The sequence below is a fragment of the Gallus gallus genome, chromosome 3 (assembly GCF_016699485.2).
Source record: "Gallus gallus isolate bGalGal1 chromosome 3, bGalGal1.mat.broiler.GRCg7b, whole genome shotgun sequence".
In the NCBI taxonomy this organism is placed as follows: Eukaryota; Metazoa; Chordata; class Aves; order Galliformes; family Phasianidae; genus Gallus; species Gallus gallus.
The window spans coordinates 90,752,183-90,765,311 of record NC_052534.1 but is presented as its reverse complement, the minus strand read 5'-3'; the positions used below and the strand labels follow the sequence as shown (position 1 = coordinate 90,765,311).

The 13,129-nt window shown below is 37.5% G+C and overlaps 1 protein-coding gene across 2 annotated transcripts in view; it reads left to right on the top strand.

The window, feature by feature from the left end:
- Positions 1-13,129, top strand: part of DLGAP2 (DLG associated protein 2) — a 456,527-nt gene that overhangs the window by 393,136 nt on the left and 50,262 nt on the right. For both annotated transcript variants that reach the window (XM_025149071.3, XM_025149074.3), the window contains 2 exons: positions 3,802-3,949; positions 7,583-7,802. In XM_025149071.3, the coding sequence (XP_025004839.3) occupies positions 3,802-3,949; positions 7,583-7,802 (368 nt within the window). The remainder of the gene's footprint in view (positions 1-3,801; positions 3,950-7,582; positions 7,803-13,129) is intronic.

Sequence of the window (13,129 nt, the reverse complement as noted above, 5' to 3'; positions counted from 1 at the left end):
GAGGCCTGAGGCTTTGCAGGCTAGAGGAAAGCAAGAAAAGGGGAACTGTAATGCAAGACTTCTAGAAACTTCTAAGTACTCTTTTTTTGGACTATTGTCTGTTCCCTTATTCTTCATCCTTTTTTTTTTTTTTTTTTTTTCTGCTGGAATATGCAGTCTAACTTCTTCCTCGTTCACTCTATGTCAGGCTGATATATATGAGACGTATTGTCAGATATACTATCAGGTATACTATCCCAGATAAGCATGCCATGCTATAGTCGACTTTATGTGGTTACAATACAGTACTTTCTCTTCCCTGAATACATTCACACAATCTGCCTAGTACTGAAAGAGTTGTTGAAAGTTTGGCAATCTTCATTGGGCCTCCTAAAACTTTCCTTTTAGAGTAGATGTTGGCAGGAGCTGCTGTGTCAGTACATGGGACTACCTTATACCCAAAAGTTTGTTGAGGCTTTAAACCTTGCTTTCAGCTAAGAAATATCTTAAAAAAGATTTCCTTCTAGCTTCTGTGGACTTTCTCTGAAGCCAGCAGAAAAGGGAAGGCACCCTTGTAGGCAAAAAAAAAAAAAAAAAAAAAAAAAAAAAGAAGCCTTTAAAGGGGAATCCATTCCTAAGAATTTGTCTGTTTTGAAAAGCAAGTGGGAAGTGGACTGACACAGCAATTTAATTTTTGCTTTTAGTCTCTTCCTCTCTTTCCATAGCACCAAACTTTGCAGTCATCTATTTGATGTTAATGTGTGCATTTGTTTTGTGGTCCTGGAGATGAACTGTCAAACCATGTCATGTGTCCATGCTTTTCTTCATCAGCAATTAGCTGATAACACCATCTACTGCAGAGCATAAAAGAAAATCATTTTCTTTTATCGGAGTTGATAGAGCTGCACTATTTTAGAAGTGGAGGTCAAGAAATTTGTTGCCAAGTTTATAAACAGAGTGGTTGCCATTAAAAAGCCAGCTTTTACCAATGTCACATGCGGTATGCTTTTATAGCATTATTGGCAAGCATGAAAGTTTCTTGAGCAATGGGTAATGATATTTGAAAAAAAATATATCTATGTAACTTTTGAGTTTAAAGCATTTTGGTTCTGGATCATGGTTATAACACGATCACCATTTTTACTATGCATTGAGACATTTATCCTAGAGGATTAATTTGAATGTATATCTTAAAAATGAAAGTTAATCATTTCCTTTTATCAGAAAGGAGTTCAAAGTATTAATTGAAGGAATGTGAAATTACTTTTACAGCCTAATATAAGTAACACTTTTATTTTGTTACAGCCCTATGAATAAATTGCTCTCCTCTGATAAATGAAAAATTATTTAACTACCACATAATGTCCAAACTCATAAATCAAAATTCAGCTGCTTAGCAGTACTATGGCATATGGGGCTTATTCTTCTCATAAATTATTGTTGTAAACATTGTTGATTGTATTTAATGATAGTAATACTTCACGAGGAATCTATATCTCCATAATGAAATAATGTGTTTCATCCACATCACTTAGCAAAGGAGCCAGTTATTAGGAGCCAGTTTAATTCATTTTTTAAATAGTTTGAATAATAACTATTAATTCACATTTAATTATTTTTCCTTTCTTTTCTTTACTTTGCCCTTGTTTTAACAAAGAAACCTCAAATACCCCTTTCATTCACAAACTGCTTCTGAACTCAGAATCCAAGAGTTTACCACCTGATGACAAGCAGATGCTCCAGAAGTGACTTATCAAACTGTTTTGAAAAATACTAAATTAACAATAGTAGACATTTAGTAAAGCATATACAAAGAATCAAGATGACACAAAGCAGGTGCCAATCATCAGCCTGATGCCTACAAAGGAAAAAAGATTTTGTTACATCCAGCAATTCAATATAGATAGGGAGGCTCTATATCACTTTGCCTAATCTGTTACATTTGTCTTCACACCTATGGGAACAAACAAAGTGATTACAGTTCCTGTTTTCATAATCTAAAACCAAATCAGACCCTCTATCAGAGACCTATCTTAATCTGCAAATCATTTTGACAGCAATGATTTAATTAGCCGATGTTGAAGTGCCTGCATCAGTGTCATACATTCTCATTTTGATTCAACAGACACAGCATAGTTTCTACATGGTTTACCTCTGTCTTGAGGTTAAGGAGATATTCTGTGAAAGGCAGCAAGCAAAAGCAGGAAGTAAAAAACTGTACAGCTTCCAGGGAAATGTCTTAAGAGTTCAGAAAATAAAGCCTGCTTCACCTGAAGATTTAAATAAATAAATAAAATGACATTTTCTCTTTCTCTGAAGAAGAAGAAATAGACAGCCCATCTTAGAGAAGCAGATAGCTGTACCGAGGAAGTAAAGTTGTCTGTGCTGTGCCTGAGATGACCAAGGCAGGAATAACACATGGAAGTGCTTGAGAATAGATCTCCCAAGTGTAAGGTCAGGAAGTCTGTAAATCCCATCTGTTCTTGCAGCTGGTGATGTGACAGACATTGAGTCATCTTACATGTCTGACATCAAAGGAAATGGCCACACAGGGAGCTAGAGCTCAGCACTACTTCCTTCTTTAGTCAAGGTCATGACAAAGGGCCTGAGATTCCTCCCTGAGCATTCTTCATGGATTGCTGAAGTCTGGGCCCACTCAAGGAAGTCTGATGAGTCCTTCCTCAAGCACTGGCCTATGGTCATGCTTGAAGTTTCATAAACATAAGAAGCCAAGTCATGGTTTGTACCTTACTTTGGACCTGGAGTAAAACCTGTGACTTTCTCATTTGCTGGGGCTGTCTTGTCCTTCCAGAGCAGAAACTTCCCCTTCCATGGGGAAATGCCCAACAGCCCAGGCACATATCACAGCCACTGCTGCGCTGAGTGACTCAAAGTGCATTGCCAGTACTGATAGATATTTCACTGGCACAGATCCATTTTTTTCACAGAAACTGTGTTTTTTTACAACTCCCTTTAAGGAATAAGAGCTGCCCGTTTACTACATGAAAACCCAAATTTTCTGAAATATTTATTAATTTGTACACTGCTGTTTAGGGAGAAGTGACATATGACTCCTAAAATATGGCTTTTTAGAGGTTCTGATAACTCTGAAAACGTTGATCATAACTTTCAATTTTTGTAAATTCTGTATTCAAAGCAAAGTACAGTTCTTTTCTTCTGCTTCTTTTACGTTCCTGGAATGATAGCTAATCAATATATTTGATGTATAACATGAAGCCTAACATAGCCTTGCAGTGAAAGCGTATTGAAGGTGCTCAGTATGGTGTTAGGGTCCCAGTCCTCTAAACGGGGAGATGTGTTGCAAGAACAGCATTTCTAGAGCTTTATGCCAGTGCTCCGAGTACCTTACTAATCTTTTACTGAACACAAGATATTTTGATCTTTAGTAAAAAGATAAAAGGTCTCTTGATGCCTAACACTTGAGAAGAACAGATAATAAATAACAGATTTTGTTATCTATGAGGAGATGGTTTTTGTTACTTTGGTTTATGTTTCTCTGTTTCTTGTTTCTGATGACCTGCACGTTCTCTTTGAGTAAAGTTCAGTGTTAATAGTCGGGAGGATTGATGATGTTTAAATACAGCAAAGATACTTAAAATTTCAGGTAGCAGAACTGCAGACAGATTCTCTGCTTGTGTTAAAGCATTTAACTACAGCAGATCTATGATGCTTTACAGAGAGAGATTTTTGACCCTGGGGAATGGATTTGTGAGTCACATACAAAATACTGTCTTTAGTGTTCTAATTGATTCCATCTGTAGTTTTACATCCTTTCCTTTTTTCTTCCTCTTTCCTTTGTAGTCAGAGCTACCTTCAAACTGCAAGTGACGTGCCTGGGGGTCACAACCTGGATCCCTCTGCAAACTACAATTCCCCAAAGTTTCGCTCAAGGAATCAGAGCTATATGAGAGCAGTGAGCACGCTCAGTCAGGCCAGCTGTGTTAGTCAGGTGGGAAATTCTTGTTGTAACTTTTCTTTTAGGTTAATCACAGATGCAAGAGATGTTACTAGTGGATGGTTGTAGTTGTCTTTTGTTTGTTTGTTTGTTTGAACTAATATCAAACTGAGGATATGGATTGTCATAGTAATTCGATTCTAAAGAGTGTTGCCCTTGTTCATAATTTCAACAAAAATATTCAGTACTAGAAGCAAAGGGACGCCATAACACATAACAATATTTTCCACTTATTTTTTCAGAAAAAAAAAAAAAAAAAAAAACAAGCACTGGTATTTTCAGTTTCAGTGTGTATTAAATACTTAAGAAGATGCAGACAACATAAAAGGCACACTCCTTCAAAATTTATCTTCTGAAAATACCACCCTGATTTCAGTAAATGTAGGTTGCCAGATTAAAATATTGATTAAAATAATTATGCTCTGAAGGAGCAGTGATTCATCTTTTAATTCAATCCCTTCATTCTTCTTGGGTCAAAGAATAAGTCCCATCAATTATTCTACGTACAGGAAGTTCTGAAAGGCGACATTTTTCCATCCTGCTGGTTTTAGATTTGTTATTTAGTACTAACTCATGATGAAGTGAGATCTGAATCAGGCCTGAAGTACAAACAGCCTTATAATGTATGTAGATATTCTGTTTAACAGAGTACTTTACATACAGTTTCTGATGTTCCTCATGTTCTTTGGTTGTGACATTTCTTCCCTGTGCTGCTTCGTGAGAGTAGGACCCTGCCCTCCTCTCAGATACGTATTTTACTTTTCTTTGAGCATTTCATGGTGCACCTAAGGGTATAGTAGCTAATCATGTGCAATGCTTATGTTAAGAAATATATGTCTTTTAAAGCAATTTTTGAACTCAATTCACATTCAGTTTGTATTGCATGACTATTCAGGCCTGGATTCAGCTTATCTTACTTGAGGCTTTTAACTGAGGCAACAACTAGATCTTCCTCTGAAGTTAATGGAGTGAAAGAGTTTCTTCCAGGACAATGCACAACCTAAGTGGGCTGAGAGCCCTCTGGAAGTGCTTGTCAGTCTCCACTGACTGTAGAGTGCTGGGAGGTAGTAGCTGCCTGACTAATGCCCTTCAGTCAAGTTCCTTAATTTATGTGAGATAAATCTAACTATAATCTTGTATAGCACACATCAGCATTAGAAACTGTCAGTCAGTCATTCTCCAAACCCTTTTTCTTTTCATAGCTCCCTTGTGGAACCTGTCCCCATCATTTTCATGCCTTGATTTTCATTACCCTGGCTTGGTTATTTTCTATGTTTATTAAACTCTGGTTTTGAAAAAAAAAATATTACATTCAAAGCAAAGTGCTGTTGTCTGTCACTAAGATAATGCTAAAATATAGAACTACACAAACGTCTTCTGCCTTTTTGCCTATCTCTGTGTACAGAGATTTTCACTGAGCTGTCTGTAACGACTAGCTGGTTTCAGTAGAGGTTCAAATTCTTTGTTCCAATCCAATGCACATCACCTGGCAAGATGTCCACAACAGATTTAATATGCTATTAAACTGCTCAATTGGACAAATTAACCAAGTCCTGCTTGATATGATTCTTTCTTTTTCAGTTTTCAGTAACCCACATAATTTTGTGACAAAAACGTACTTTCTACCTTACTCTCTGTTTCCAGATTAGTAATAAAAGTATTTAGTAAGTACTACATGAAGTAAATGCATTAAAATAACAAGTTTTCAACCTTTGCCTCTTTCTGTTCCTTTTCTATGACACCATCACCTTGTTGTACCGTAATAGCAGTTTGTATGATTTGTGATATTTCTAATGTCCTTCTTCATGAGATCTTTTTTTTTTTCTTTTTTTTCTTTTTTTTTTGTCACTCTTGACCAAGGATACAGTCAAGTAAGATGCTGGATTCCATAGCTTACATTTGTAATTTAAGTTTTAAAACTTTTAATTTTTCCACTGTCAGTGACCTTAGTGTGAAAGAAGTGGTTAGGACTTACAGAGTTTATGGACTACATTACCATAAATTTCCTGATCAATGATGTATGCAAAATATTTCAGTGTAAGATTTTTTTTTCAATCTTTTTGAGATTTCATTAGACTACTTAACTTTATTAGAAACAAATTTTATGAAGGGTAATGTAATTCCTTTCAGAGAAGATTTACTAGCCGAAATGTATTACATGAAATTAAAATATCAGTTATTCATTATCATCAGAAGTTCTGTATGAAATTTCCATTTACTTAATCAAAATCCTAAAACATTTGAAACATTTGCACTACTCTGTTTCCATAATGAATAATGTGCTAGGAACAGTAATAATGAAAAATGCACTTGTCACAGATATAGAAGAAGTAGTATGAACTAGATGCGCTGTTTAGTGACACTACTAATTTTACCTTGTATTCACACTGATTCTGATTTCTAGCACTCCCTTTTAAAAAAATTATTTTCAGGAAGACACATCAGGAGTCATGTCTGTCTAGTGTTCAGCTTCTCATCCTGTTTTGATAAAAATTTGGAATTATTCACATACAGTTAGAGGTGGTCTGGACTGTCTTTATAGAACTTGTTTAAAATGATCTATGTAATATTTTGGCACTCATCTCCACAACTCAATACACAGTTTCCTACAAAGAGCTTCCCACGTCCAGGGCAGCCTTCCTAAACCCTGTTAATCATGAAAGCTACCTAAAAATGTTCAATTCTGTATCACTCCCAACCTGCTGGGTCATGCTGGCTTCTATCCAAGCCATGTGAGGATCTGGAGGGTGAGGTGGAGACCTTCCCAAGGGCCAGGCTGGTAGGTGGTGTCCATGGCACTTCTGGTGTGCTCTGATATGCAGGGTTCCTCCACAAGCATTCTGATGGAAGTGTCAGACTTAAAATAATGATTCTAAAGGAAAGATAGCATTAATGGCTGCATCTCATTTTTACGCAGTGGTCAAATGGCTAACAAGTAACTAAGAAATGAGAGTTTACTTTAGGGCCTCTCGCATGAGGCTGGTCCAAGCATTACTTTCTTATCTGGCCACTTTTCACACTGTTTTGAAGAATGGATATTATTTCACATGCTTTGGGCACAAGTAGATGCAGTATTTCTCTGAACTCGCAGAACTTTAAGTATGAGACACGTCCATTCATAATGAGAGGAAGAATGCAACCTGTGCAGGAGGTCCACATGATGTGTAACTTTGCTGATAAGTGCCCAGGCAATCCACCGTCACTTTTTGAGAACTAATATTAGTGTAGCTAATTTCTGTTCCCCAGTGCTGACAAAAGAACAGTGAGGCTCGGATGGGACCTCTAGAGATCATCTAGTCCAACACCCACGAACATGGATTTCTGTCAGCCCACTGTGATCTTAGATTTGTTGGTTTACATTAAAACATGTATTATCATTTTCTGGATAGGCAAAAGATATTAAATGTAAAATTAACTGTATGGCATGTGTGATGTGCTTACTATATACATATAAACAGCTGATATAAGTTATAAAAAATGTAAATGTGATCAGAAGGGCTTACTAAATTTTAACTATTTGCTAAAACAGTTCTTCATCAATGTACAGGTGTCCATTTGAGATGTTGAGGCCGTGATGATCACAAAAAAGCAAGTCAAAAATCAAATGCATTGTTGTTGTTTATTCAGATGAGTGAAGCAGAGGTTAATGGGCAATTTGAATCGGTGTGTGAATCAGTGTTTAGTGAAGTTGAAGCTCAGGCAATGGATGCCCTTGACCTCCCTGGATGTTTCCGAACAAGAAGCCACAGTTACTTGCGTGCCATTCAGGCAGGCTATTCCCAAGATGATGAATGTATACCTGCGATGGCATCTTCCAACATCACCTCAACTATCAGGTCAACCACAGGTAAGCAAATCTACGCTGACCCTTCCTCTCTCCTGCATGTAAAAATATGTAGTCTTGTTTTGTAAGAGGATATTTAACACTGGAAATAACTTCCCTGTGTAGTGATGTTGTCTGATACCAGTATTCTTAGTTTTTTAACGCAGTGCTATTGTGGCTGCAGCTTGGAATAAGCTCCTTCTGGGGAGGTTCTTCTGTGCATTATTGAGTGGAGAGGAATTTCAGCACAGACATAATTTGACCTCTATTTCATTTATTTTCCAAGTACAAATATAAAATTGTATGTACAAAGGCATCATTTGTGTATTGTTACATATCAACAAATATAAGGGAGAATAATAATAAGGACCTAAATTTAGGTTCTTATAATACTGAAAGAAAAGTAGTACCAAAAGAAAAATAGATGCAAGATTTTAAGTATTTGGTCTAACTGACTTAGAGGCAATGACCATAATTTAGAAAATGCATAACCAGTTGTATCAATACACTGAATCATAAACATGATGTCTTCAGTAACCATTAGCATTTGTTGTTGTATCATTCATTTTTAGAATCTTTAATTTGTATTCCAGAAGTAGTATAAGATGTTATTTTATCTTCAGCATAGCATTTTAATTTCTGTATATAACTTTGCTTAAAATCAGGCACTGTGGCTTACAGTGATACCTCTAGGGATGTTTCTGTCCCTTGTTTAATAGAGATGCTATCATGATATAAAAAGAGACTTTACTGCTACCCCAGAGACTAATGTTTCATCTTTGTCTTATAGTAATGTGTGAATATTTTATAAAGAAACCTTCTGTGGCAAAGGACAGTACTAAATACTTATTTTGGTATCTTACTGCAGTTACCGAGTTGGAATATTTTTAGAATTTTTTTGGTTACCAAGATAATTGGTTTTCACCTGAGCTGTCTGGAATATATATGCCAGATAAGCCTAAAATTCTCGGCTGAAAAGAAATTATTCTCTCAGGAGTAACAAAGCTGAATAATAGAGTATGTTTGGAAAAATAACTAGATTAGGCAATAAACATGTTTTCATCCTGGAGTTTTCATACTTTTGAAAAATGTTTAGCATTGATTAGCAGTCTGCTGGCTAAATAATGAGGTATTGAAATCTATAACCTTCATTTCACTCATAGCTTTGTCTCATTTTGGGAATGACTTATCAGATGGATTTTCTTGCCCAAATATTTAATCTTTCTTCTTTGTTGTGATGAAGTGATGTTGACATTGAGAAGAAAAAAAGATCTCAAAAATACAGATGATTTGAGATGCATTCCCATGCCAAAATTCATTTGAAGCCTATGAACTGTATACAGTTCTGAGTGTGGTTCTGTATTCAAATTATTATTTCTGCGCCACTGTCCTCTGCTTCTATGGTGAATAAATATTTGAATTAGAAATATTTATCTGATCTAAAAGAAGAGGAAGGATTATATGATTCACTACTAATTGAAATTTTCAGTTGCCAAATAAGTTCTTGTTTATAAAACCCTAGGGGTAAACTCTTCCATATTTCTCTCTTCAGTCCTCAACACATCAGAGGAAGATGCTTCTTTTCCTATTATTACTATAGTTCAAAAAATCTCTTACTTCTCCACTCCTCTCTGAAAATTGTAAAGAAGCAGTTGCCTGAAATATGAAAATGGCATTAGCAGATATTTAATGTTTATACGAGCTTCATTCAAGTAAATGTCAAAAAGGTCAAAGTTTCGCATTGGCTTTCAATTCCAATTCAGCTTTTGAATTCTTGGGAAAATTACATTGCATTAATTCCCTTTTAGTTTCTGATGTTACAGACTCTTCTTGGCAAAGAAACTAAAGCAATTTCTTAGCAAATTGACAGGCAGTGCAATTTAATTATTCCTTGAAATTTTAGTGATATAGGTCATGACCACCTCTTATCGATGTTGTAAAGCAATCAAATCATAACACCCAGGCATAGCGAAAAATTAATTCATGTAACTAAAAAAGTAAATCTAAAATAAAAATAATAACATTTGAACTATGAGTTCAATTATAAACCTATGGAGTCTGTATTTACAGCACGCATTTTCTTAAAATTGTCCTAGATGCTAGAACAGCTTCCAGAAGGTGGAAGGGTTGCAACTGTAATGAATATTATGTGGGATGTTATTAGTGGGCTCTGTTAAGAAAGTTTGCTCATAGATGGAAAATAATTACCAGTAGCTCTTCTTAAGTGTGTACAACTTTCCAGAGAAAACCAGATGGTTTGTTGGTAGTATCAAATGATGAATATATAACTTTTGTGCAGACCCATGTACTTTAGCTGTGTATGGAACTCTAAAGGAGAGTGTGTGACAAGGCATAGGGCACTCACTACCTGCTGCACCAGGAGTAAATGAACCAGACAAGTGACAGTGCAGTGGGGTAGCCAGTGCTGGAAGCATGCTGGAAGCTGGAACTGGGCTCCACATGACCCCTGCAGAGGCTCATCAAATTTCTCTGTGATTAGAGCATTTCTGTCCATCCTGTCTCATTTTGTGAAGAGATAATGAACTCGGTAAAAAATACTTCATGTTAAAAGCCCCAAATGACAGAGTATCTTTTCAGTGTCTGAACTGAATCCAGTCGCAGCTGTCAGATGTACAGCTGAGAAAATACAACTCCAGCTGCTGCTGCTTGCCACCTCATCCCTCCATCACAGACAACATCTAATTTCCTGAACGGGAGGACACAAAGTGCAGGAGTCATCCTAACTACTACTGCCTTACATATTGGTCTTGCAAGACAAGCTTCACTCTTCAGGAGTGCATAAAATCGGAAACACTTTTCCAGGTAGTACCAGCTCAGTTCCCTGCTGCGTAGGTATATTTAGATGGACGTATATATACACTGCGCCGTCATCTTTAAGGCTCCTTACTGGTAATGCCTGGCTGGTGCAGCAGAGTGCTGTGGGGAGGTGCACAAGTGACCTGTAGGACCATGGTTTAAGGGACATGGTGTAGTGAGGAAATACTGGTGGTGGCTGGACAGTTGGGCTGGGTGATTGTGGAAATCTTTTCCGATCTTGGCAATTCTATGACCAGAGCAGTATCGCCAGCTTGGTGCATAAGTGAGTGCTAGCCATGTAGTCATGTTGAGAATCAGAGCCTGCTAGCTGGGAGCAGTGTGCCACAGGGCACTTTATCCCACTTAGCAGTACCCATCGCACTGAAAAGTAATTCACATACCTTTGTATCACACTGGATTGTTGTAGGAAATCATGGCTAACAAGGAGATGTGGAAAATCTTAACTACTCTCTGTTTCCACTTTGTCTGAGAAGGTCACCTTATTTTTGTTACATGTCCTATATGTGGAGATAGTCCTGTATATAACATACTCTGTATGTTATAGAATATTTCTGAATGTTTGCTCCATTTTTTCCTGTTGATTTTGTTTGTTTTTGCCATGAATGCTGGAATAGAGTTGGAATAACACTGGAGCTACCAATTTGGATCTTCTGTAGTGAAACAGCACATGTTGAAATTCCAGTCAGAGGAGCAATTTCAGAGAGTAGGTTGGAATTCACACCTCTGGCCATTCAGATGGACATCCTCAGCCCCAGATTACTGGATATTCAAATGTGGAGGACATGCTAAGTTTCTCCTGATAGTGGTATTATATATAGTATAAAGCACTTTCATCTTCATTGAGAGAGACACTGCGTCTCTAGCTCACTTCTCAGGAAGCCCATCTCCCAGGTGGGAGATCTGCTCAGTGGATATTGCTTTTATAGACAATGTGAGCCAGCTTCAGAAGAAGGCTCTGTATTGTATATGCAGGAATTGAAGTACTACAGTCAGTTGGGAAGTCTCGCCCTAAGCAACCAGCACACTCCATTTCAATGACTTGCCTCATTTTTCTCAAAAACGTAGCATTATAAAAACTTTCTGACTGGTTGTATATGCACTCCCTCTCAGCTAATTCATGCTATTAAACCAGGGCTTACTGAAGAGATGGCACTTTTGTGCATTTCACTGTTCTCAGCCAGTAGGACTCTGCTTGGCAATGAGTAAATGTAAGAGAATTCCACATTTACTGAACTATTGAGCAGTAATTCCAAAACCCAATTAATTCAGACAAGGTCACATTGCATGAGGGAGTTTTCAATTACAACTCATACCATTGCTCAAAATGCCTGAGGAATTGCAGGTTTCTTTTCTACCAGCTTAAAGCTATTTTTGGCTTCCCATTTTTGAAATAAGGGACTTCGCAGGGTGAATTTTTATAGTGCCTGTTTGATATTGAGCCACAAAACGCTCATTGTCGCTAAAGTGATTGCATAGTCACGTACCTACAAGCATACAGGCATGAGAATGTGATAATTCATTTAGAGGTTATATTGTTTCATAGCACTGCTGCTCCTACAGACCCCAGAAGGATGATTCTCTGGTTGCTATCTTAGCACTAATGACAGTACTTACAGTTGTTTGGTTTTATTTCTCAAAGACGTGGGGATACTGAGTGCAGGCAAAAGCTCAAGTTATGGAGCTTCTATATATGGAGCTACTGCAGAGAGTCCAGCAAAGGGCTGGATTGTCTCTCCTGTGAGGAAAGGCTGAGAAAGCTGGGACTGTTCAGCCTGGAGAAGAGGTTCAGGGGGGATCTTAAATACAGTGATAAGTGTCTGAAGGTAGAGTGTAAAGAGGATGCAGCCAGTCTCTTTTCAGTGGTGCCCAGTGACGAGGCAAGAAACAAGGGACATACAAAGTGAATCACAGGAAGATCCATTTGACTGGTAGGAAGGACTTTTCTCTGAGGATGACCAGTGGCTGGAACATGTTGCCCCATAGATTGTGATGTCCCCATTCCTAGAGATCTTCAAAAGCTGCCTGGATGTGGTTCTGGGCATCCTGCTCTGGTAGTCTCTGCTTCAGCAGACGTTGGGCCAGATGGACCCAAAGATCTCTGCCAACCTCAGCCAGCCTGTGATTCAGTGGCACACTGCTTTTGACGGGGCAGTGATAACTTATTGCAGTGCTGCTGCAGACATCATACTCTATCCTTAAGTAGTATCCATATATATTCAATTGCACTCTTTGATTCCTACAAGAAAAGTTTGTTATGATTAATAAATTCATGTTGTGTTTTTTTGATTTTCTCAAGAATGAGATACTTCATTCAGGTGACTGCTTAAATCTTCTTAACCTAATGCACTGTCTAGGAAAACCTAGCCAAAATGGGGAAAAACATGCATGAGTTATCATGTCCACAATTTCTGTTTTCTCTATATTGAGAATGGAAGTAAATGCTGAGACTTAGGGATTGCAAAGGCATCCTTTGCGAAGTGATAGCTTGCACTGGTGTCCACAGAAGGTATATC